We start from the raw sequence: 25,711 nt of genomic DNA on the forward strand, positions 1-25,711 counted from the left end.
TTCAGAGCAGAACTCCACTAGAGAATGTGGTCTTGAGAGGTGTGGAGCAATGGTAACACTTTTGAGTTTAGAGGGGCAAACTTCATTTCATTTGTATTTCAAATCAGTCGAGAGAATAAAAAGCAGGAGGAAGTGCCCTTCTCATTTTCCCCTTCACATCTGTAAGTTTTCTTCAGGACCAGACTACAAAGGAACTAAAGGTTTACCCCCACAATTTTGCAGTACTGGAACTGGCATTAATTTCAAAATTCATCATTTAGTGTAAATATAGTATAATGACCTATTTTCCCATGTAACTTAAATGGAAGATGATGTGCAGAGATTATAAAAAGGGAAACATTAAAAATGTGCTTGCAAATTCAAGCAATTGCATTAGGCCTCTACAGGAGAAAGAAAATCCTGCTTAAGAGCTTCCCAGAGTGAAATAAACTAGCAACTAGCATTTACAGGCTTGTTCTTTTTCTGGTTTATTTTGCATAGCAGTCGGTATGGATTTCAAATGGTGCAATTTCCAGGACAACATGACAATTCTTACAGTTATTTGTGTAGTTTTATAAAAAGCAGCTGTCATCCTTTAATCCTTTAAATCCCTGTTAATCCTTTACATCTATATTTTTTCATGCTCATAGCTTTGGTATGTTATCTTACATAATACCTGTAGGTCTGCTAATCCTGTATTATTAAAACCCTCACTTTTTAACTGCTTTCACTGTAAAATATGAACAAGCTGTGTTGTCATGGATACATGAAGATTAGGGAAGGGGCAGAACTATCACAAAACCTGCATGCATGAATAACATGAATTATGAAAGCTTTTTTCCCCCCACACATGATTTTGCAAACACAGTTGCTCTATTTAGTTGATGATTTTTAAATCCAAAACACTTGATTTATCTGAAATGCTTTTTCTACAGTTAGTAATACTGTATAAGCTCACTTAAGTGCCCACAAAGCAATTTCAAAACCTAGCTTCTGTAGTCATGTTCTTTTTCTTTCTTAGAACATCTTTATGTTAGTTTTTATGAGTCATGGCTATGTTTGACGCTGTATATCCTTTAAATCAGCTGGACTTCCTTCTTCCTCCAGTTGATACCCAGTCTACCTCCAGTATATCTGTTGACAGACCCAGTAAAACACTTTTATATCATTTCCTAACTATTCAAAAAATAATTTCACTTCAGACAAGATAAATCTTTAAACAACTAGGACAAAATAGGGGAGGGGAAAACAGCACAAAACCAAAAAGTGGAAGTAACACCATTGGTGTTACCCTAGAGAGTAAGCACCTTTTCCTACTCTCCCACCTTGGCAACTTTTGACACTACTCCTGACACTATTCTGACTCTCAACTTGACCTGCACAGAGAGATGCTAAGTGATCAAATTTAGAGATGTTCTAAACAGCAAAGGCAAACAATTTGTTTGCCTTCACCAACAATGAACTTGGCTACTCCAGGAAGAGACTTGGGAAAATGACAGAAGGGGAAGGGAGAAAGGGAAATATATAATGGGCAAAATAATTTCCCTAAAAAAGTATTTTGGGCCTTTAAAAAAATCTGAAAATCATCAAATACAAAGACTATTATATTACACATATGAATGTATTCAGTCTTGTATCTTTTGCACAACTTGCATTTTGATACCTACAACTGCAGATTAGCATCTCAGATTCTAAGTGGAGTCAATACACCAGACCAATTTGACTACACTTGAAAAATAACAGAAAATCACTCTTTCATTTATAGAACTTTTATGGAGCACAAGGCATATTTCAAACATTTAAATAAGTGAAGAAAATTCATTATGAAGAACTGCAGGTCAATAAAAATTAAATAACTGAATAAAATTTAGCATATAAAATGCTGCTTCTTCAATTGAAAAATCAGCTTCTTCATTAAAAAAATTGAGAAAACTTATTGTACTGCGCCTTGTGAAATATTTCCATGAGTAAAATGATTTACAATAACCAAAGAAGCATCAAAAAAATTTGTACGTGCTCAGCTGAAACAGAAAAATGAATTACATAATACATCAGTAAAGCTTAGAGAGGTCTTCTGAAATTCTGAAAATTAGGTCTTCTGACAAAATTTTGAAGACTATTCATAATGTCAAATGCATTAAAATGCTTGGATTAGGTGATATACAAACTTCTCAAACATTCATACATAGTTCATTTCTTACATACTGTTTTTTCTAAGTCACTTGAATTGTATGAGCTGCTATGAGTCTAAGAAATAGAAAAACCTCCTTACAAAATCTCATGAAGTTTCACCACTTTAAACTCTTCCCATATCTATCTGTGCTGGCTATGATCTAACTCCCGGAATAACCTTCTCCGTAATTTTGCCAAGCACTGAAATGAGATAGGCCTGTAACTGACAGCACCTTTCTTCCTTCTCCTCTTGAAAACTGGAATAATATTTGCTAGCTTCCAGCTTACTGAGACCTCTCCAAACTCCAAGCCCGTTGAAAAATAATGGAGAGGGGCCTTGCTCTCAAAGTGCCTCAAAGTCTGAGACACCTTTCTTGCCTCTTCATTAAGCACTTGAGATCCTCCTCATTTGGTCCTGAAATGCCTTCAATTTCTAAGCAGCTCGCAAAGTAGCATTAAAATCACTCAGAACTATGCCAGTAGCTGAATACTAGGCTTTTTGATTCACTGAATTTTAAAAATCTGTTCCAGGACAACATACCCTTACCCTGTGATGTCTTCCTATTTCTACTCATCACGTCAGTGAAAGGGCACACACACTGAACAAGTTCAAAGTTTACTCATTAAATGCTGAAAACTGTGGGCTACTTCAACAGGCTATTTTATCAAATAAAGGAGACTTTTATAAAAATCAAATTGATTTTCAACATAAAGAAGGAAGATAAAAGAAGTTTTTCTATTTCAAGGTGGTGCAGAAGACAGTGATGCTGCAATATGGGTTTAATAAAAAATACTAGAAAAATCCACCAAAACACTGCATATTATAGTTACAAAACTTTAAAAAAAGTAAAATACGCCAGAACTCCAGCAAACTGGTGCTTGGCAGCACTGACTGGAAGATGATTTAGACAACAATTCTTTTGATGCTCATTTCCAAAGTCCTCTCTGCATGTGTCACTGCTGCAATCCACACACAGACAACTGAATGTATGACTACATGGATACAGCACTAGTCAAAGTGATGACTGTGGAGAGATTCCCTTGCAGGGTCACTGATATTTCTTTCTCTATTCAGACATTACAGAGATGAGAAATTGCTCTAAAGCTCAAAGTGGAATTTAGTTTCTCTTGTTCAGGTTCAGAAGAAACAGGATTACTAGTGTTTTCCTGCCTTCCCTAGCTAATGGCCTGGTCTAGCTAGTGGCCTTCCCTGCAGTAAATATCTACAGACTCCTAGGTATTTCTCTTATAGGCACTTCAGACTTCTTGTAAGTCACAGGGGGGCTTCAGTGGCTAACAGAGGTTTTGATCTACTTTGTGTAGAAGTGCATAGAAAAGCACTTCTACAAAATGTACTGCAGTATACTCACTGACTTGTAAAAACATACCAGCCTATTGTATTATTCATATATGTTCATGTTACATATCATTACCCAATTCATAATACTACAGCTGACAAAACAACATTGTTACACAATTCTCTTTTTTTTTCACTTGTCTAAATTAAAAAAAAAAAAAAAAAAAAAATTTGACAAAATTCTACAGTAACTGGGTATCCATAGAAAATCAATCCAGTGCACTTCAGGATTCACAGGGTGGGAAAAGAAAAGGAAAGGGAACCCAGTATGAAAAATATCTAGAAGTTTCAGTCTTCTAGATTTAAAGAAAAGTGGGACATTCAACCAGAGTTATTTGACATAAAGCAAGATTTTTCTAAGGAAAAATAAGAAATTTTTCACTATAAAATGCAAAATCTAGTCCCCTTTATTTTCTTTACTTTCAACGAAGTTTTTCCTAAGTGGGAAAAAGCATACTACTGTAAAATAATGAAAGACTGAACTTTCACACACTATGGGCATCCCAGCATACCTCCTGAATGGCTGTCATGACAACATGTTGAACTGATTCTTCCATCATCATTATGGTCTGGATGTACTCTGAAAATAAAAGCATTCTGAAATGTCAATGTTGAAACTCAAGTCACAGAAGATAAGATCAGAATCTGCCTCCTTCCTACAAAATGACTAGATGCCATGGATGCCACTGAAATGTATAAGCACCAGTCAAGTTCCACCCCAACAAATTCAACAAGATTTTATCACAAACTTGTTCAGATACAAATCCAGGCTAATTTGAACTCTACAACAATGAAAAAAGTACATGATTGCCTTTTTCCTCCCCTGGCATCTCACACTTCTGAAAAAACTACTTTTATTCTTTTCTCACTTTGTTCCCAAACTTTTCAGGCTCTTGAAGTACATGACCCATGCATAGGTTGTTCTTTTCTGTAAGTGTAACAGTAACAGCCTGCCTTCCTTACAGCATCCTCATTTTAAAGCACTTTCATGTTCATTTTTGGTGCCTGTTTTTATTTCTGTAGCACATCACAAATTAAGTTCCCTCCACTTTAAGTTCTCAGCTATTTTGTGTACATGTGAGCTACACAAGAGGTACCTTGTACGATGATAACAGTAGTCAGAAGAACAAATTCTGACATTTAGACTGAGTCAAGGAGTAAATGACTTGCCCAGTAAAATACGGTTTCCAGTCAAACATCATCTCCTTTATTCTTTTAATGATGCGATTAAGAGAAAGACGCTGGGGAAAAAGTCAGCTTCAAGTGGGAAATTTGCTCATGCTGGATCTTGCTCAAAGTACATAAAATTAGATTGTTCTGGTATTTCAAATGTGCATTTTTAATGTCCAGACTGAACGAGTTAAGGGGACACAAGAACAAGATATACTTCCTACTTGAAAATGACAAATAGCCACCAAAAGGAAGATAATTTTATATAAAACAGAGATGACAAGAAGTTTAATAAACCAGAGTTATTTATGTACTTGTGGAAGAAAACTACTCCTATTTTAATTAATAGACTAGCCAGACAACTTCCTGGTTAAGAGAATAGAAGTAATTTCAGAAGGAGAAACTAAAGTGATTTAGTCACCTAGGAAAATTGGAAAGGGGAAACTAGCTGTAAAGTTAAGATGCACCAAGCAAGAGGAAGACAAAAGGCCTAAAATCTTGGCAGCCATCAAACACAAAATGAGCTATATCTAGAAGACACACTTATTTGATGCAACTGTCACACAGATACTGTAAAAAAAGTCTTATTTTCCAACACATCTATTTTTCCCACACATGACTATGTTTCCTGTTTAAAGTATTTAGAATAAATATTTGCATTTGCTGTTACCTTCATCTGGCTTGAATGAAGTGTAATTTAAGGTAACTGGGTAACAATAAACAGCCTGCTTACCCAGAGCAAGTTTAGAACATGGGATGTAGCACACTTTAACACACATTAACATTGTTCATCACATCCTCTCTGGCACCTCCAAGAAAGATGAATGGGTCTCTACTGTATTTGTGCAGGTCTGAATTACAGTCAGTGCCATGTGGGTAGAGAGACAAGAGTCTCCTTCAGGGACTGCTAAAGTGGGATTCAATTGTCTGGCAATTGGCCTGAAGTGACTTTTTGGATGACCTTATTGTGCTCCATCTTCAGCTGCTGCCCAGAAGGGCATGGTTCCCAGCGTTACTTTTCCTATTTGCCAACCTCATAGAAACATCTCAGAAACTACAGTAACACCAGACATATCGTCAGACCAAGCACTAGCCATACTGATGGCTTTTGGCCATGTAGTAAAATGATGCCTGGAATCCATCTCTACAATCAAGAGTTATGCTGAATAATGCAATAGTCACATTTTTCCATTCTTAACTATACTGATCTACCTCATAAATGGTTAAAAGGTGTACCAAATAGTTTTTTCTTTGTAGACTGATTTTTCAGCTTAGCAAACCAAAACTGAAAATCTGCATCTTGGAAGTAAATTCAATTCCAGTCTGTGTCTCCAAAAGTAGTGAAGCTTACACCAAAAAACAGTTACTATCTGTACAGCAAAATAATGTCATCATTATTGATTTTTTAAAATCTGTTTCTGACAGAAACCCAAGAAATATAATTTTTCTCCTTAATAGTCACACAATAACCAAGAAAACATGTTTTCAAATTTATTACCTTGCTTCTGTTCACAATTCACAGCACATCCCAAAATAAGTTGAAGCATTCTCCCAAGCTCCGCAGCATCAGCATGCTCTCCAATCATGTTAACATCAGGAAGGGTGAAGTCATTTATCTGTTGCCCTAGAATCTACATAAAGACAAGGTACATGCATGGCTGTATCACTGAACATATACATATCAATTTATTTCATACGAAGATGATTCAGAATCAACAACAGCAATTCACTCTTACTTTACTATAGTTTTGAGTACACCTTCAAAACAAACCAAATTGCTTAATGTAACATCCCACTATAAAATCATACTGTTTGATACAAATAATATTTGTGAAAAGAAACGTGACTGTCTCAACTCACAAGCAACTACTAGATAAACACTTAGCAAGATTCTTTCTTAAAGAATTAAATGTTGAAACATGTTTCACCTATACAATACATAGATCTAACACTGACAGGTGACAAATACAAGACGGCAAAAAACTCAGATCACTAGACCTCACACTTTTAGCAAATTTAAGGATATCTGGCAAGTCTTACAGCTAAGAAAGCTGTTCCATGGAAGAGAAACTGAGGTAGTAGTACAATGACATGTAATTAAACAGCCCACATGCAGAAAGAAAAGAAAAAACCCCGCAAAACAAAAGCTCGTGTGACTCACTATTAGTGTTATCTGATTTATAATTAAAGATCATTAAGGATTTATGATTGGCAGTAGAAGGAACTAGACAATTCTGCTAAATTGCTCTTTACTGAACAGAGGGTCGAAAACATGAATATGAAATTTGGAATTAAACACATTACTGACACATTAATTGCAGATAAAAAGAAAGTGTAACTTAAAACAGGGCGCAATAAGGAAACAATGACTATATAGAGGGTATCAGTCATGTGTTTGCTGCATGCTCTTTTTTGTGCAATACCCAAGAAAAACAGAAATCAGGTTAAGGCATTTATAAAAAACACAGCGTATAGGAAGAATACAAAGAAAACAAGTTATTGTGAAGTTTAGTAGGGTTGGGTTTCATGGAAGTGTTGAGGTTCCATTCCGATTATGTACGGTGTGTTTTCTGTTGTGGAACAGCAGGATTTTTAAGCAGTTTTCTCAAAGAATTAACTTCAACACTACTAAAAATCTCTGCACACTTTAAAGCACGCAGATTCACTCTCGTTGGAAAAGACTTTCTTTACGTCAAAAGAATTCTGTGAATGCATCAACCACAATGAAAAATATTACCATCATATACAGACTGCATTAGCAGAAAGTACAATGTGTTTTGATTCTGATATGCATTTCTATATTGATCTGCACTTCTTGAATTTCTTTCAAATGCAATACTGTGTTTAAGTTAACACCACTACAGTGACTTCCTAGTCACTGACAAAAAAACTCCTGTTGAGGAAAGCTGAAGGGAAGAGATAAATTGGCAGGCACTAGTAAGAAGTGAAGGATGTGAAGATGTGAACTGAGTTTGAAATAAACAAGAAAAAGAATTTAAAGAAAAGAACTAAAAAAAACCAACAAAGGCCCTAAAAGAAATATGAAAATAAAGGATAGACTGTACAATAACTACCTTGAGATGAAAAAGAGCATTTAACCCATTTTCAAAAGACAAAAGAATGATACATTTACAAAAAAATTAAAAGTTTCAGTTGCAGAGCAGAGATTTACAGCAAGATGAACTGAGGCAGAACAAAGCATGAAAGCTATAAATAGTTAACTCAGGCTTCTTGTTCTTCTATACTTTAATGGACAATGACAGCAAATGTAGCAGTTTTACTGATTGTTCTTCTGAATGCAATACAAATTTCTGAATTTTTGAGGGTGAACAATATTAGTATACATATTTGTCAAATGCTTTTACCTACATCAGGTAAAATCCACATACATATCTATATTTTCGTAGCAAGGAAGGGAATAATGTTGAGGAAAACATAAGCAGAATCCATTAATAGAATCCATTAATAGAATCCAGATTACCCCTACTATCACCTCCAGCATTGCCTCAGCAGCAAAAATACCAACCTAAACCAAAATCCAGTGAGATTAATAAATGTGCACTACCTTTACAGAAATTAATCAGCTTGAATCCACTCAGAACTTGCCTAACAGTAAAGTTTTGACACTAGAGACTTAATCATCATACATACTAACCAACCAAAAAGAAGCTTGCATCACTTTGTCTTAGTAATATTAATTTTCCATAACAAAAACCTGATCTGTTTCTTTTAGTGTTCCCAGTCATGACCAGCTTGCTTAATCATCACTTTTCAACATTTATTTAAATATGGATACTTAATCATTTACTGAAGATGACCTAAGTCTAAAATTTTCTTTCTGATGTACTTCAATTTATTAACAAATAATCTCTGCAGTATTTATGAGAAGACAGTATTTTGAAACAAGCAATCTCTGGAAGATGCATAATATGGATTTTGTGCTGCTGCCTGTACAGATCAATTCGTCTCAAACATCATTTAAAGCATATTTCAGCAGAAGATTCACCACTGAAAGAAAAACTACTGTCTCCTCTGGAGTAATTAAGTGCTGAGTTTGCTCAAAATAAGAGAGAATGACAAGGAATGAGTCCAATACAACTGAATTTAAATATTTAATTTAAAATCTTAATGTTGGGAGAGGCTAGAAATGCTCTTTACTCACTCTCCTCAAGAGAAAAATAAGGAAAAGAACAGACTTCAGATGCAGAGGAGGAAGGAAAAAAATCAGACACAGGTACATTACAGTACATCACAAAGTCCATCATCAGAACATAGTCAATAAAGCCATCTATTCTTCATATGAGAAAATTTGCGTATCAGGCTTTCCGGAACTCCTGAGTATTCAATAAAGCAGGTGAGAAGGTTTGAAGAAGGCCAAGACTAGGGAATAGGTCATGAATCACTGTATATGCCAATAAGTTTGCAAGAAAATGCCAGAACTTAACCTGAGGAAAATAAACTGTATTCTGCATGTTAACTAAAATACATAATTCAAAAGGCAAGCAGATGCAGGTTAGTTCAAATAGTTCTTACCTCATGGTTGTAATCCAGTATTCCTTTTAAAATTTTCTTCAGGTTGCTTACCTATTTGACAAGAAGGAGGAAATACAATAAATACAGGGAGCATTTTACAGAGAAATGATCATAAAGTGGGTAATCACAGAAGAACCACACAAAAAGAAGGCTATAATTCCATCTATTTACGCACAGATAAATTTAGAAACATGAAAGTTATGCAAGAGGCCCTTATGATCAGACTTCCAGATGTGACCACAAATCTTTATGAATTCACAGAACCCATTTAAATTTATGAAAAATATAACATTGTCTTGGATAGACTTTAAATCAGATCCTATGGCATGAATGTTTTTAGATACTTGTTTATCTTAGGATTATCTTTGCATCCAGAAGTTGAAACATTATTTCCCCTCCTTTCCTCTCTTGAAGTATCCTAGTAATCTACTTTCTGCAGAGATAAACCTCTTCCAAATCAAAACCAGCTACTGCTCAATATCATCCTTTATTCTCAACTCATATAAGTATAATTTGTTGTTTTTCTCATTAATGATTCCTCTTAGCTCTTTCATTTTTATTCTTGTCATTCTCTGTCCTTCTTTCCAGTTTCTACAAATGAATGTCTGCCTTACAGTATCTGACAAAATCCACATTTCTCCAAGATGACTTCACTGCTATACAGAGATAGCTTCTGTTCATTTGCATAACCAGTGGCATCAGTTAAGTACCTCCTGCTGTACAGAATGTATGTCACATTCCTCTAGTACTGAGTATTGCTCCCTTCCCAGCAAAAATCCATTTACATCAAGTCTCTGGAAATATTGTGTTTAAAATTATAAAAATGTCCATGGGTCTCACAGGTGAAATTCAGGTGAAAAAAAAGAATCTTTGCTGAAAGTAACTGCTAGACAGAAATTACCAATCACCGTTCAAGTATTTAAGAAAATAATTTAGATAACAGAAGCAGCACACTGTTTCTTGGGACAGAGGAGTGGCTGAGGGAGCTGAAATTGTTTAGCCTGGAGAAAAGAGGCTCAGGGGTGACCTTATCACTCTTTACCCCTGAAAGGAGGCTGTAGCCAGGTGGGGATCAGCCTCTTCTCCCAGGTAACAAGAGATGGGACAAGAGGAAAAAGCTTCAAGTTTTGCCAGGAAGAGATTTTTGCAAGGAAGAGTATCAGGATACATCTCTTTGTCAGAAAGTGTTATCAAGCATTGTAACAGGCTAGCCAGGACATGACTGAGCCATCATCCTTGTGGTGTGCAAAGAGCTGTGTAGATGTGGTACACTGGGACATGACTTATTGGTGGACATGGCAGTTTACGGTTGGATTCTATGATCTTAAGGATCTTTACCAACCTAAATGATTGCATGACTGAAGTTTAAACAGGATTTGCAAAGACTAAAACCAATAAAAACAGGATTCACAAAGTTCTCTCACTGACAGCAGCAGCCACAGCAGCAAACTGTGGAACTGCAATGAAGGGAGAGCAAAACCTCTCATGTTCTAACTGCCTTTGAAGACCACCATAAATTTTATATTCTTGACCGCATTCCAGAAATACCCATTAGGAGATTCTGTCCACTAACAGAAATTATTTACCTTTCAAAGGACCTGATGGCTGTTAGGAAACCTGATACTGAAATCTAGGGACAAACTCAACACTTCAATATGGTCAACAAACAAAACGAGGTGATGAAAGTAAATTCCAGACTCAAGAAAGGAACAGGATACACACACTAGAAGATTTTTGCCAAGGAAACCAAAGTGATAACAATCTGATTACCTGACTCCTATTAATCTACTCCCTTTTGAAAAGAAGTGCCAGAAGTTGATTCCTTATTAAGATATAGGAACATTCTGACTATCTCCTTAATCACTGAATTTTAAGTCATACAAGAAACAAAAATTCATTTGGACCTGAAAAGTGACACATCAAATGCCCTGACAACCTAGAATGAGAACTGGAGATGCTACATGATAGCAAGTATATGAGGACATTTATTGTCACTCCCAAAATGGCATAATAGGCAGTTTACACCTTCTACACCAAAGCACATGTGTTTTCTGTACTATTACACACAACACAGCATGATCCTTTAAGAGCTACAACTATTTCCTAGGTGTCTGCCCAACAGCAACCAAGACCACCACTTAAAAGCAATGCGCAATCATAACCAAAGTCTACAACAGATTTAAGAATTTAAAGAAATTAAGAAATTTTATTTTTATATCAAATCACCACAAAGAATATCACACTGATTGGAATATAATTTTTAAACTTGATTAATTAAAATCTTCTGGTGTATAATTTACCTGAGTCTGCTGCAGAAAGAGCCACAGAAACGCAAGGGCCATGTTGCAGAATTTAAGTCCAGTTTACCGATGAGAACATTTGTGAGGAACCTTGAACTTGAACATAATCCCAAAAAAATGAGAAACCAAATGGAAACCTGTGAAATACTTCTTTCCCCCTCTCCTTGTATGCATTTTTGAATTAAAATTCCTTAAACACAAAAAGCCACCTTCCTCTATGTAACTTTTATAGCGCTTGGAGTCAAGATACTGAAACAAAACCAATATTGATCAAAATTCATCATGAAAATGAGCATATAGGGCAGCATTCTTGAAAGAAGAGAACAGCAAACAAACTGAAAAAGAAATCTTCACTGTCCTATTTCACCCCACTGTCAATCAACAGTACCAGGGTAGCTTGTTTTCAAGAATTAATTGTACCATATTTGTATTTGGCACACAATCAGACAATTGTTAAAGTAGCTTCTTTATAGACTTCTTTTAAGACTAAGACTGACTTAAACTTAACCATGATCTTCAGTATTACTCAGACAGCTCTCAATTTTTTTCATAACTTGCCTGCAGTCAATAAACTTAGATGGTTTTACTGCCCCAGCAGAGAGAGGATCATCACAGGGAAACTACCACTAATATTTTGTACTTTGAAATTGAACTGAGTAGTTCCAGCAACATTTAAGAGGTCAAAGCATATGAAACAAAGACCTCAAGCAGCTGAATGAAAATGAACAACAGCCCAAGAAAGTGTTAAAGATAACCAATTACATCCGAATAAGTCAACAGGTGACAGTTGTTCAGAATTACTTTTCACTTTCTTAAGCACATAGAGAAACCTAACTGTAGTTAACAGTGACCAATAAATTACATAATGTCAGACCACAACAGAAAGAATTGCCAATACAGATTATGACTATAAAGTATTAAACCACTGTTCGGATGTCAGCACATGACCACATGGGATGCCTATTTTCTTGCATCAGCAACCTGAGTTCTTGCTTTTCCATAAAAATATACACGCTACCCTTCCAACACCTTTAACATTCATTCCCTGCAGCCATACTTCTGCTGGAAAAGATGTGAGGTTTACTGGGGTAAAAAAAGTGACAACTATGCTTTATTTCACTTCAGAAATTTGTTGCAATTCACAACAGATGGACCAATAAGTATTTCTAGACAAACCTCTATCCATTTTCAATCTCTTTACCATCTGAGACTATTGATGCAACCTCAATATTCTCACTCCTTTGAACACGTAAAATTCACAAATACCCACACCAGAGTTGTGTGGGTGCTCTCTGTGTTAAATTATCATTACCCTCTCTGCTAACAGCCATCTTGGCACTACATACTAAGCACACAGTGCTCAGTATAACACTGACCCTTAGTACACAGTATTAACCTGATAAACTGACTGGAATGAAAGCAGAGATCATGTGATCTGCCAACAGCATAAGACTTAATGGTTGCTTGTTTTTTTTTTTCTCCTACTTTTCTTTTATTCTCACTTGTCATATAAAATCTCTATTTAATTACAACTTGCTTACTGTTTCCAATCTCAGGTTTGCAAGTGCAGTCTGTCTAGATTTCTCTCTTTGCTAATATAGCTGTGTAACAAAGGGAAAGGCCAATAACGTGGGCAATAGAAAATGCCCTTAAGCTTGTGATTGTTGACAAAAAGCAAGCATGGGATATCTAACTTCCTGGTTTTCCTCCAACATGGCAGCCAGCCTCCAATCTTGCATTACCCTTAGATCACATGTATGACTGAAACTCTGTGCTGGAGGCTCTGTGTAAACTTTTTTTTTTTTTTTTTAATTTCAGATCTTGAATAACCTCTGGAAATGTTGCTAGCACACACTTTCAAGTGGTGTGGGAATTCTTAACCAATAAGCTTTGGATATCTCATTAAGGTACATTTTTATCCATTTGCAGTTAACAAGTGGGGTGGGGGGTGATGGGCATGGGTGTGTGGGGGTGTGTGTGTGTGCATGCACCAAGAAGGGGAGGGAGCACATGTGTTAACTGTTTGTACCACTCTCACAGGCATATGGTTTCTGATTTAAACTGCATTTTGCAGGAACATGTCTCATCACTGATTATAGGCGGAACCTAGAGAAAGACTAGGTAGAGAAAGTTGACAAGACTAACACAGCTTGCTACCATAAACATCAATAAAACTGTACTTTAAATTGATGGTGGAGTCTGAATGCCAAAATGAAAAGTTCAGAAGAAAAAGTCAGAAATCAAGTTGAACAATATGTCTCCTTTCCTTCCTAAGCTTTCCACACTGAATAAAAGACAACGGGGCGGGGGGGGGGAGGGGAAGGGGGACTTTTATGTCACCCCTCAGAGAGCTAACAGTTTATTCTGTAATTGCCAACGCTGATGACCATGTATCAAATCAGTAATTTTTTTCTTGATTAGGGAATTTCACTCCTGCAAAATTTTGGTGATCAAGTAATTTTCTAAGCTGCTTTTCATTTTCAGTACAGGTTTTATGTTCAAGATGTCATCTTCCTCAGCCATGAAATACTATGTTGTACAAAATTTAAATCTGGACTATATAGAAGTGTTCGTTGTACACGAGGAAAGAGTTAACGGCTTTGTTTTTTTATTTTTGTAAGCCATCATAAAATTGCAGTTAAGGCAGCAGTAAAAAGTCCTTTTGTTGCTGAAAACACTAACTACTATGTATATTGATGTATGCTATGAGCATGAAATTTTAACCCTGAAGAAATAACAACATTTCCCTACTAAATACAGTAGACAAAGATCTGGTTAGTTCTAAGAACCACAATGCTTGCTGAAAGGCTCCTATTTTGCAAACTCCCCAAGTTTTAGCATTTCCCTTTTTCTCTCCTGTGCACTGCTCAATTTCTCAAGTCTGGCAACTTGCCCTGAAACCAAGAATTTAAAAACATCCCTGTGAGTTTTTTTTTTTTTCAAATGGTACAGCAACAGCAAAAACATTGCAGTTATCAGAAAGCAAAATACTAAAAAAACCAAACTAACCAAACCCGTGCATCCCCCTCCTGCCCCCTCCCCAAAAAAATCTCAGCCTTATATTCTTGTTTCTTCTCTACACAGGGCAACACACAATTAAAAATTAACAATCACATCATTCATTACCTTCTCCCAGGTAATAAGTGACAGGACAAGAAGAAACTGTCTCAAATGGCATCAGATAAGTTTAGGTTAAATGTTAGGTAAAAGATTTTCACAGAAGGGGTCATAGAGCATTGGAACAGACTGCCTACCAAAATGGTAGAATCATCATCCATGGAAGTGTTCAAAAAATGTGCAAATACGGCACTTGGTGACATAATGGGTAATGGTGAACACAGTGGTGGTTCTAGGTTGACAGCTGGGTCTCAATCTTAAAGGTCTTTCCCAAACTTAACAACTCTATGCTTCTATCATTTTCTGAGTACTTCCACAAACAGTGGTTAGATGGGCTATACAAGACCTACAGTAATCTCTACCAGCCCACCTAACCACTGTTTCACAAAACTTCCTACACATTACATTTAGATTGTTTTTCTGTATTTCCCCTACTAGACCAGCTCCTTTATGTGGTTCACGATACCAAGAGCTTGTACAAGTGGTGACTGCTACACCAGATGGCATCAGAGACAAAGAGTGACCATGTTTAGCAACAAGAAAATAAGCAGCTCATTACCACAACATTTGAGATAATCCAGTTATCACTTCTCATGGCACTTCTTAAAGTATGAAGGGAAAGCTATATTCTAGAGTCATGAAACTATGATGCCCACATCTTAAATCCAGTAATGAATATATTTCTAAAAGGAGGTTGTAGTGAGATGAGGGTCAGTCTCTTCTCTCAGTTAGCAAGTGACATAACAAGAGGAAATGGCCTCAAGTTGCACCAGGGGAAATTAAAACTGGGTATTATGAAACATTTCTTCATCAAAGGCATTGTCAAGCATTGGAACAGGCTGCCCAGGGAAGTAGTTGAGTTACTACCCCTGAAGGTATCTAGAAGAGGTGTAGATGTGGAGCTTAGGGTCCTGGTTTAGTGTGGACTTGGTGGAGTTAACTTGATCTTAAGTCTTTTCCAAGCTGAACAATTCTATTAATAGAAATGCACAGATTGAAGTGTTCCTACAAGCCAGACTTTAAATGAAGGACTGGATGATAGACATTTGGAAAACTAGACTACTACTAATATTTACTCACATATAAAAAACAGTTGGCAAAGTATAGGATTACTTCCAGATTAAAAAACAAGAGTTCAAGTATCACACTTCTGCCTTTTAGCATTCCTCATTAAAATGTGAGTGGTCTATAAAAATGTATACAAAAAGCTGAATTATACATATTTCTTAAACAAAAATAAAAACCAGTTTTTAACTCTTGTTTACATGGACACTTGAAAAACAATATGGAATGACATCAGCAAGAAACTGAAATTTGACCTCATGCTTTGCCAACCTCAGTCACATAAGGAAGTTACTGGATTGCTCAGCTTTTTTTTTTTTTTTTCACACCTGCTAAGCTTTTACATCTGCCAAACTGGTGGGAGACATAAAAATAAAATATTTATTCCTCAAACTTCAAATGACAGTTATAGAAGCTGCTGCTTCACATTCAATTAGCTCAAATGCTATTATAATCAACAGTTCTCTGTTTGTTATCCTCCACATTTTACAGCCAAGACTTTAATACCCCTTAGGAAAAAAACCCAAAAAATATTTGACAAAAAAGTAAGACCTTCTATCCAGCTGTTCACTTGCAATTCCATACAATTCTTTGAGAAGTTAATTTAGATTAAGTGCTCTACATGCAGCAGATGCCAAAGGAGTCCTAAAGGTTTTTTAGGGATCATGTCTTTTGTTCAGCAGTCAGTCAGTATGTACCCTCACTTCTGCTGGCAGCCCTAGTAGACAAAACATTCTAAAGCACTCCAGACTTCACAGAGCTGGTCAGACAACAGAAACCATGCTGTTACACGTTTCCTGGCCAAGTCAAAACATAAACAGTAGCAGTGTGTTCCATCTTTGTCTCAGGCAGCATTCTGTCTCTTAGTGTCCCTGCAATTCAGAAAGTGATGTAGAAAAGCCTGTAAGTACTACAGCATGTCACAAGTTTTGGTCCTTCCCCAGATGCTCAGAATGGGGTTTGGTGGCTGGAACAAAATGGTTTTACAGGAAACAAGAACTAACAGTAAATTCTTAATTATTTTGCTTCCCCCAAATTAGTCAGCCTGAAAATGGAAATTTAGAAAAGCACATAGATCATTCTCTGAAGAAAACTAGTCAAAAACTACACTAACATCTGCATGTGAGACTGCGTTCCCCAGATTCTAAAGCAAAATGTTCCTCGTTCATAGTTCTTGTAAATTCTATTTCCTTCAGGTTTGCAGAGAAGTCTAGAATGCCAAGTGATAAATGACCCAGCAAACAGACTGTGATTAAAAATCATGCTGAGTAGAAACACAGAAAAAACATGACTTCCTCTCTTAAAACTCAGTAGCTCTGCAGAGCTGACAAAGTAAAAGGAAGCAACATGTTGCCATTTTTCTTTAAATATACTGGTTATTGTTCCTATTTTTATGCAGTTGCTTCTCAAAAAAGCTGCTTTTTTAGCAGCTGCTTTCACACTGTACATTAAAAAGATGTCTCATTCAATGTTTGAAAAACGAGAGGTAACTAATGTATAACATTTATTTTAATATTTTCCTTTTAAATCATTAAAACCTGTTTACAAATTCAAAATGTCTTTGCTAAAACTGTGCAGGACAATACAACATAAAAACAAGTAAGTGTAATTAAAATGGTCCAAAATTCAAAATGCAATATAAAGCAAGATCCTAATCCAGAAATGTGAGAATACTTAGACACAATATTGTATTAAGTACTCAAATACAGATTCACAGACAAGCAAAGTAAGTCAAATACCTTTAGCCTCCAATTATCTCCCACTTCCGTTTTGATTCTGTTCAGCCAATTTTCATCAAAATAAGCTGGATCACTGAAAGATAAAAAGTGTATTCATTAAAAACACATTACAGAAATTCTGAGTACACATTCATCATTAAGCTCCTATCTCAGGTTTGAGTTAAGTGAAATGACTACCTCTTGTATCTGACGCATGGCCAGAATATAGTAGTTCAGAATCCTGTTACTACTTACTTTTCTAAGAACTTTCACCCTGTTGACAGTACAGCTTCATTTATGTGTCATGAGCAGCTTATGCTTTTGAGGAAGGTTCTTTGTATTTTGAATGCATTTCGCCAATTTTTCCCTCCGTAAGTCCTACCTCTTAATTTCTCCTCTAATGTTGCAGCAATATTTACTTGTATTTATTAAAATTGTTAAAAATTATTACTTTTCCACACCTTATGGATCCCTACCATTGTACACTGCTTACAAGTATTCAGCTTCTAAAATAAAAGCCTGAAATGGAACAATACATATGCTGTCTTGATAGAGTGAGAAGAGCTAGAAAGCATCACTGAAGTTTTTATGACTATTTCATTTACCAAACACTATCAGTTTTTGAAATCCTCTTTTCACAGTAACCCTATACAAAACTTTTTGTGAACACTGTTCCTCAGAAGTTTTTCTATCCTCTGCACTTTTGACAAGGCAATCAAGAAAAAGAATAGAGAACTATTTCTATTTCTATGGACAATTTCTCCCTATTCATTTTTCTCGAAGCATCTTCCACAAGCTGCTTCTTCAAGACACCTCCTGAGACTGTCTCTGCCAAGCTCGAAGATCATCTAAAAGGCTAACATTTTCTACTGCTCAGTTCAGTCAAATTTTCCCTTTATCATAGAGAATTTTGAAAATGCTATAATCAGAATTAAGGAGAAATAATGTACTATATACAACTGGTTTTAAAGGAGTAGAAAAACATAAGGAAAGGCTCATGTTTCATCCAACATATGAAATCAATACAGCCAGAATGCAAAAAGAACCTTTCTATTGTTAGCAAGATGCTCTTAAGATTTTGCGTTACAGTTTCAGGTGAAGTACTCTATTTTCTGGACTTATACTGCCGCATTTGCCACTGGCTACTGTTAGATTTACCACTGCACCTTCTACACATAGAAGGGGTTCTGGACTGAGCTCTTTTTTCAACTGCAAGATGCCATGAGATCTTTTGGCAAAACTTCAAGAGAACCCTGAATACGTCTGGAGAGTCAAATAACATCCATATCATATATATTGTAAACCAGCAATTACATCAGTACTTTTATTAAAGCACAAACTTTGCAGCCACACTTTGCATCTGACGCACGGTACATGCTGTATTCCATCTTCTCCACAGTGTCTTCACAATGCATCAAGGTCTGCAAGCTGTATTACAACTATAATACACAGCAATGGAGGAAGATCACTGTCACTACTGGACATGAAATGAGTATACAGAAGCTTGATAAGTTCAAAAGAGAAAAAGACCAAGTTTTATTCAAACATCTGATATTTATATAATTCCAAAGGTGACCGTGGATTGGAGGATGGAATTACCACCTCTCCAACCATACTAGTCCAAAGATCAATCAATCATTTCTCTCCGCCCACAGAGAAATACGTAAACTATTCTATTTATACATGAAATTGTGTGGGAACTGTGACTCTCAAATATGTAAACATTATCAGAAGGCTAAAGAAGTTTTATGAGAACTTTAAAACTTTCAAAAGAACTATAAAAGAAAACTTAACACTTTTATAAGTCAGGGCAACAGATCACAAATAGCAATGTTTCTCTACTGACACATTTTCATTGCTATTTTTACACACTTTTTTACAGACTCTGGTGAAGATTACAGCATATTTTGTTTCCCTTGACATGGCATCTGCAAACATATATCTGGAAGAACAGCTTTAATTACTAGTTAAGTTGATGACTCAAAATTACTTCAATTCAAAAAGAGTACAGTTCTAGTACAGATGACAGAATCTTAAATAAGAAACAGAACAAGTAATGTCTTATCCAGACTATCATCTGGTTTTGAAATATGTTTTCAAATAGCTTTCAAATGGCCTCTCTGCCACAAGAAGACAAGAAAACTTAAGAATGACATCGATTCAAGTATATGTAAGATCTCTGACACATGAAAAAAGTTTACATTCAGATTTTACATGAAACAAATAGCTCTCCTTGCAAAAAGCCTTAATTAAAAAGCCATCATGTACCTAATTTCAACTCAATCACAACAAAATCATCTGGACACTAATGAAAAGAATGACAGTTCAAATCCCATTTTAGGTGTGGGTTTCAAAAAATACCCTAATGACTGTCAAATGGGTCTTCTGGGAATTGCCAACACACAAATAAACTAGCTTAACAACAGACTCACAATTATAAAGTATTTATGCAGCTGAGAGAGAAAGCAAGTATGACCTGTGCTTCCCCATCAAAAAAAAACAAACAAACAAACAAACAAAAAAAAAAAAAAAAAAAAAACAAAAAACAAACAAAACAAAAAAAAAAAAAAAAAAAAAAAAAAAAAACAAAAAAAACAAAAAAAACCAACCAACAGGACTTCCTTAAGGACTGTATCTTACAATTTTAAGGGTTGCACTTGGCCACTAACATCTTCAGCTGCTTCAAGGTTGTAGTGGCATGAATGTATCAATCCTTGATATACCATTTTCATGGTAAATAATGGTTCTAGGAAACAACATGGGTAACTATAAACAACATCCCACAAGCAAAATTGTATTTGGACTGACTGGGTAGCTGATATTGCATATCCAGTTTTCAACAATAACAGCACCAATAAGAGAATCAGCTGAGGAACATTAACAAGACTTCAGAGTTAGGTCCATCTTACTTCACTCTGAAAGCCTGAAATACAGCAGAAATTAAGCAGCTTTTCTCAGCTACTACTGTAATAAAATGGACAGCAAATGACTTCTACAGTCTTGATGAAAGTCATAGGCTATCTAAACCCTGATATATGTCACCAGACATACTTAAGGAAGGTCCCTGAGAAATAAATCTAAATTCAGTGTGGTAGTGCTCTTCTACAAATCCCATTTATTTTTTCGTTTGTATGTATACAAACCTCATGGAAGCATCCAAGTGTCCAGCAGCTGATAAGCAATCCAGTTGAAATCAATATCATGTAACAATGGTCAAAATAGCACCAACAATTCTTTTTAGAGCTTTTCTTTTTTTAGAACTTTCATACAGGTTAATAATTAATAGCACACTGCAAAAACACTTTGCCAGGAATACAATAAGCAGAAAAGCAAAACGTCGGTTATCAACACCAATCAAATCTAGAATGATCATCCTTTCCTCAACCTCATCACCATTAAAATTTTCTTTCTCTTCAAAAGTCTCATTAAAGTTCATTAGTAGTACCAACAACAATGCTCTCTCTATATAATAAACTATTGGAAAGCAAACCTGAAATAAAAACTTTTCCACAAGAACTTCTAAACATACTTTTAAAAATGGGCTTCCAGATGTTAGATTGTTCACAGCCCTTGTTGCAAACAAGAGTCCTTTTGCTATATTTTTGGGGATCAGGATTCAATCAAATTCAGACTACCTTAGGCTATTTCATTTAGAAGCAACAGCATTCTTCTTACAGTGTTTGAAAAAGCATCACCTAAGCAAATATGAAAATGTGTGGCTGAGAAGTGAACAGCTATACTATCAGAAAATTAACTGGAGCATCTTCATTACCATGAGATAACTCATACATTAACTAAGTATTTTGAATTCAGTAAGTTCCTGAGCCTAGATGCAAACTTAAACAATCTCCAGCACTGGATAACTTTCAGGTTTAGAAAGGTATTTGTACATCAGTTGATTGCTGCCTACTATCTCAGTAGTACTGCAAATAACTGGGACTTTTCTTCAGAGCACAAGATACTTGTGCTGTTGCTAATGCTCTATCACTTCATGTGATGTTTTCAGCAGTGCTCATTTATACCATCTCCATCTTATTTTGTATGCAAATTTTCCTTTATTTAAGCAATCATCCCTCTGCATCACAGATGCCAAGAGACAGAAATACGCTTCTGAAGAAAACCAACCCACAGAGCATGTAGTATAACTCATGATTATTACTCATTTTAACAGTGGTACAGTAAGCTGCTTAAAAAAACGTGTTTACAAAAATTTCCCTCCCCCAGTGATATACAAAAGCATGGCTTTTGTGTTTTGCATGTGTCAAAATAATATAGCGTGTTGCAATGTATAATATCACAAATGAATAATTCATTGAGAGGGGCAAAATGCATAGATGACAGAAGAAAATATACACAATGTCTTACATTTACCAAGGCCACTATGACAGAGGAAGAAAGAATCAAAACAAGAGGGACAGCTGGTATTAAACAGTCTCCAGAGCGGGATGAAAGGAAAATTTTAGAACAGGAAATCTTGCTATTATAGGGATATCAGTGGACAGTGAAAACTTAATTGACATCAGTGCAAGCTACACAAAAAAAAAGGATGTGACTCAGAAGCAAGCTATGGCACTCCTACCTGCACAAGCTACACAATTTTAGGCCACCAGTATACTCATAAAAAATTAAACATTTTCTTTTGCTTCCACTCTTTACTCCTGCAGTACAACATTCTTTAAAACAATTGTCAACACTGCAAAGTGTACAGGCATTTTTTCTTACTGTATTTCATATCAATGCTAGTCAGAGGGATCACCTCATCTGAATAGAAACAATGAATCTTACAGAATAACACACAAAAGTTAAGCTAAAACATAGGCTGAGTTTCTTCCTCTACAATAATACAATTAGCACTAGAGAATTACATTCAATGGTACTTTAAGCTAAATTCAAAGATAAAGTTTTAATGCTATAAAGGAAGAAAATGTCCTTCGGGAATTTACCAATACCTGTTTTTTAACAGCTGAGACTGCAAGCAAAATTTTCATGCTTGGTTACATAGAACATATTTCTGGTATTTGCTATCACACACTACATCAATAGCAAAAAGCTTCTGAAGGCGTCAGTAATTTTCTCTGTAACCTTTCCTTCTCACAGCTTATTCCAACAGTTTTTTAAAAATTCTGCTGCATTTTTTGTGATGTCTGGCACTTACTTACAAATGGACTGCTACTGTGAGAGCAAAAAATATTGAGGATGATGTATGAAAAATTAAGAACCACAGAAGAAACTGCCAGCCTCTTCCACTTGGTACAAGGCACAGCTGTTTTTTATCAGCTGATGATCAAGCAATGTTCTTCCTCTTCTCGTTCCTCTTTTCTTCCATTTTCTGACTAAATCCTACAGTTCTGTTTTGTATAAAATTTATGTATGTCTAAAACAACTAATTCCCTGAGCTAGGGAGCTCTCAAAAACTGCTCCTCATCATGACCTACTACCTCCCATCCTCGTAAGTACCAGCGGATTCTTCCTAAGAAGACAGATGTAAGGGAAAAAAAAAAATAGAAATAACAGAATTCACTATTAAACCTTTAAGTTTTTTGGAAGAAATGCTATCCTCAGTCCCCTATCTGAAAATATATTCAGATCATTGGACCACTCCAACACCTTTAAATTTTCATCAATGCTCTTCTTTACTGGATATATTAATCTGCTCTTTAATATTTTTAAACATTAATTAATTTTCTATAGTAAAATCCTGATTCACACAAAGTTGCCAGAACTTTCCCCTCCCTACCTTTACCTAATCAACCTCCCATTGTTATTAGGCTCAAAGAACACACACTTAAAAAGAACCTTTAACAGGAAGCACCTATACTAAGAAACACCCAGTTTTCATTTTTCCTTTAAAAATTACAAAAATAGTAGTTTATCCTTCTCAATACAATAAGAGTAATGGCACTTAAGTTGAGTCTGTGGTCAAAACAACACATTTTTCCTTTGAAGATTAACTTTTTGAGAGATTTTCATGTCAAAGACAACTATTCAAGTTTTCACTGCAAATGATATGTCTGCAGTGACCAGATGCTTTCCGGCTTGCTCCTTGCTATTTAACATCACTGCATGACTTTTCCAAATAACCTTAAGTATGCAGCTGTCTTCCTGCAAAAATCGTATTATACATGACTTATTTTCTTGGGGCAGAGTGGGAACCCGTGTTGCTAATATAAAAAGAAAAAAGCAAACAAGCCTGCTCTAGACCTGCTTCATGTTGCTGAACATGCCCTAACTCCCAGTGAAGTAATCTTCCTGTTGTTTTTGTTCAAAGGACCTACAGGAGGATTTCACTGCTAGTGTTGAATTTGGTTTTGTTTTCAAGAAACAATATTTAAAATGGCTTTGTCACATGCTCCTGATCAGTTTCTAGTCCTAGTCAGTTTTCAGCTATACAAATGATGATCCCTGTATTCGACCTATATTCCAATCTCATGACCAGGGAAAGGGAAAATGTTTGGCTACTCTACAATCCTTGGTTTCTACTTCAAAAATCAATTAGACTTCTGTTACACTTCTTATCTTATACTACTTAGCTTCTGTTTATTCTGTTTTAAAAAGAAAAAAGCAGTATTTTCTTTCAAAGATTGTTCATGTTATCATTCCTGTTGTACAATCCAAAATCAGATTGCTGCTGCTCTTCAAAGTTTAACTCAGCAGGAATGCAGTCAAGATTTAGCAATACTGTTGCTAAATTTCAGCATGAGAATATGTCTGTTCGTTACATAAGTATGCAAAATGTTAAATCTGAAGCACAACTACCATAAAGTAAGATAGTTGAATACTAATCTTGGCATGTTCAAATTATTATATAGGACATAAAGAAAGAATTAAGAATTGTTTAGGTGATCATTATGTATTTTAAAATCATGCTACAGAAATGTAATATTTGTATTGTATATTTAGTTTTAAAGTATCAGTTCATCAGCTGAAAACAGTATCTCAGAATCACATGCTAAGAAGTCTTGCTTTGAAATATTTGACTATATTGAGATTTCCCTTTTCCCCTTTTTTTTCTTCCTGTGAACTGGCAGCTCCTTCTCTCACTAGGAGGAAGGCTCCCACTCCTGAGAATCTGGAACTAAAGAACATACTCAGCATCCTCATAGCATTTACAGCCCTAGGAACCCTGTCAAACAAATAATCTGTGGTCAGTAAACCTGATCCGCACAGCAGCACAAGAGAGCAGTGCTAAACACTAGAACAGGATGGAGGACCCTCATCTTCTTACTGACATAAAGAAGGGCTGTTTCTTGCTTAGGGTTTGAATTCCGGGCATTGTTGAAAGTCTGCTGAAGCTTGTCTAACCCTCACATTATTATTCCTTTTGCTCTTCCACCTGGGCATGAGCTGTACAGCTAGGGAAACCTGCAAAGTGCCAAGTGTGATTATGCAGCTTTGGAAGGTATGGTCAAAGCTCAAGTGGTGTTCTCCCCTGTTGCACCAGTTAGTGAGGAGGAGGTTTGAGCAGCAGACAGACCCTCCAGGTCAACAACCAGTTGCTATATAGTGCTGGCAACAAAGTTTGGGTTTCAATAACCATTAAATCCGTTTGAGAATAAGGACTGCTTGGAAAAGATGGGATACACCAGACTATGGTGGGCAGACGCATCTTCAGGAACAGGCTGGCCAAGGTGGTAAGAACAGTTTTATACAAAAAGAATGAACATTAAGTAACAAAGTAGTGAACTCTGTTGAAGAACTAGGGGTGAGGAATGATATGAACAAAAGACACCTCACAGTCAACAAAACAGGTCTGGGTAAAGTGGGATCACCTCAAGCATATGCACATAAATATACAAAGGCCTAAAGAACGCTCTGGGGAAAGTTTCATTCTTGGGAATCAGAAAGACTGGATGCGTATGTGGAGTGCTTGTGCACTAATGCAGGCAGCATGGAGAACAAATAGGAAAAACCAGAGTTCTATCTGTAGTTACAAGGTCACAGGCCCACTTGGGATCATGAAGTTGTGGTAGGATGGCTCACATGCCAAGGCTGCTGCCATGAACATATACAGGCTCCTTAGGAAGAACAAGCTGAGAAGGCAGTGACAGAAAGACACCCTTTCTGTGACAGACCAGAGGGAATGCATGAGCTCTGTCTTAGGTCAGATATGAGCCAGCTGAGAGATTACTGGTCAGAATGACTAAGCAGATGAACATGAGTGACACTGTTACAGATTATTACTACAGACTGCCTGATCAGGATGACATCTTCATAGAAGAACTGATGAAGCATTACAGGGGTAACTGGATAGCAAGGTGGGCTGAAAAATGGCTGAAACGCTAGGCTCAAAGGTTTCAGAAGCA

General features: G+C 36.1%; 1 protein-coding gene across 4 annotated transcripts in view; it reads right to left on the bottom strand.

Annotated features, from left to right (window-relative positions):
• Positions 1-25,711, bottom strand: part of HOOK3 (hook microtubule tethering protein 3) — an 85,669-nt gene that overhangs the window by 44,852 nt on the left and 15,106 nt on the right. For 3 of the 4 annotated variants that reach the window (XM_054003188.1, XM_054003190.1, XM_054003187.1), the window contains exons 3-6: positions 17,430-17,502; positions 9,212-9,262; positions 6,177-6,309; positions 4,021-4,088 (exon numbers count right to left, since the gene is read on the bottom strand). In XM_054003188.1, the coding sequence (XP_053859163.1) occupies positions 4,021-4,088; positions 6,177-6,309; positions 9,212-9,262; positions 17,430-17,502 (325 nt within the window). Of the gene's footprint in view, positions 1-4,020; positions 4,089-6,176; positions 6,310-9,211; positions 9,263-11,511; positions 11,601-17,429; positions 17,503-25,711 lie in introns of those variants that run through there. The other variant, XM_054003191.1, reaches the window with a different exon arrangement.

Source organism: Vidua macroura, chromosome Z (genome assembly GCF_024509145.1).
Source record: "Vidua macroura isolate BioBank_ID:100142 chromosome Z, ASM2450914v1, whole genome shotgun sequence".
In the NCBI taxonomy this organism is placed as follows: Eukaryota; Metazoa; Chordata; class Aves; order Passeriformes; family Viduidae; genus Vidua; species Vidua macroura.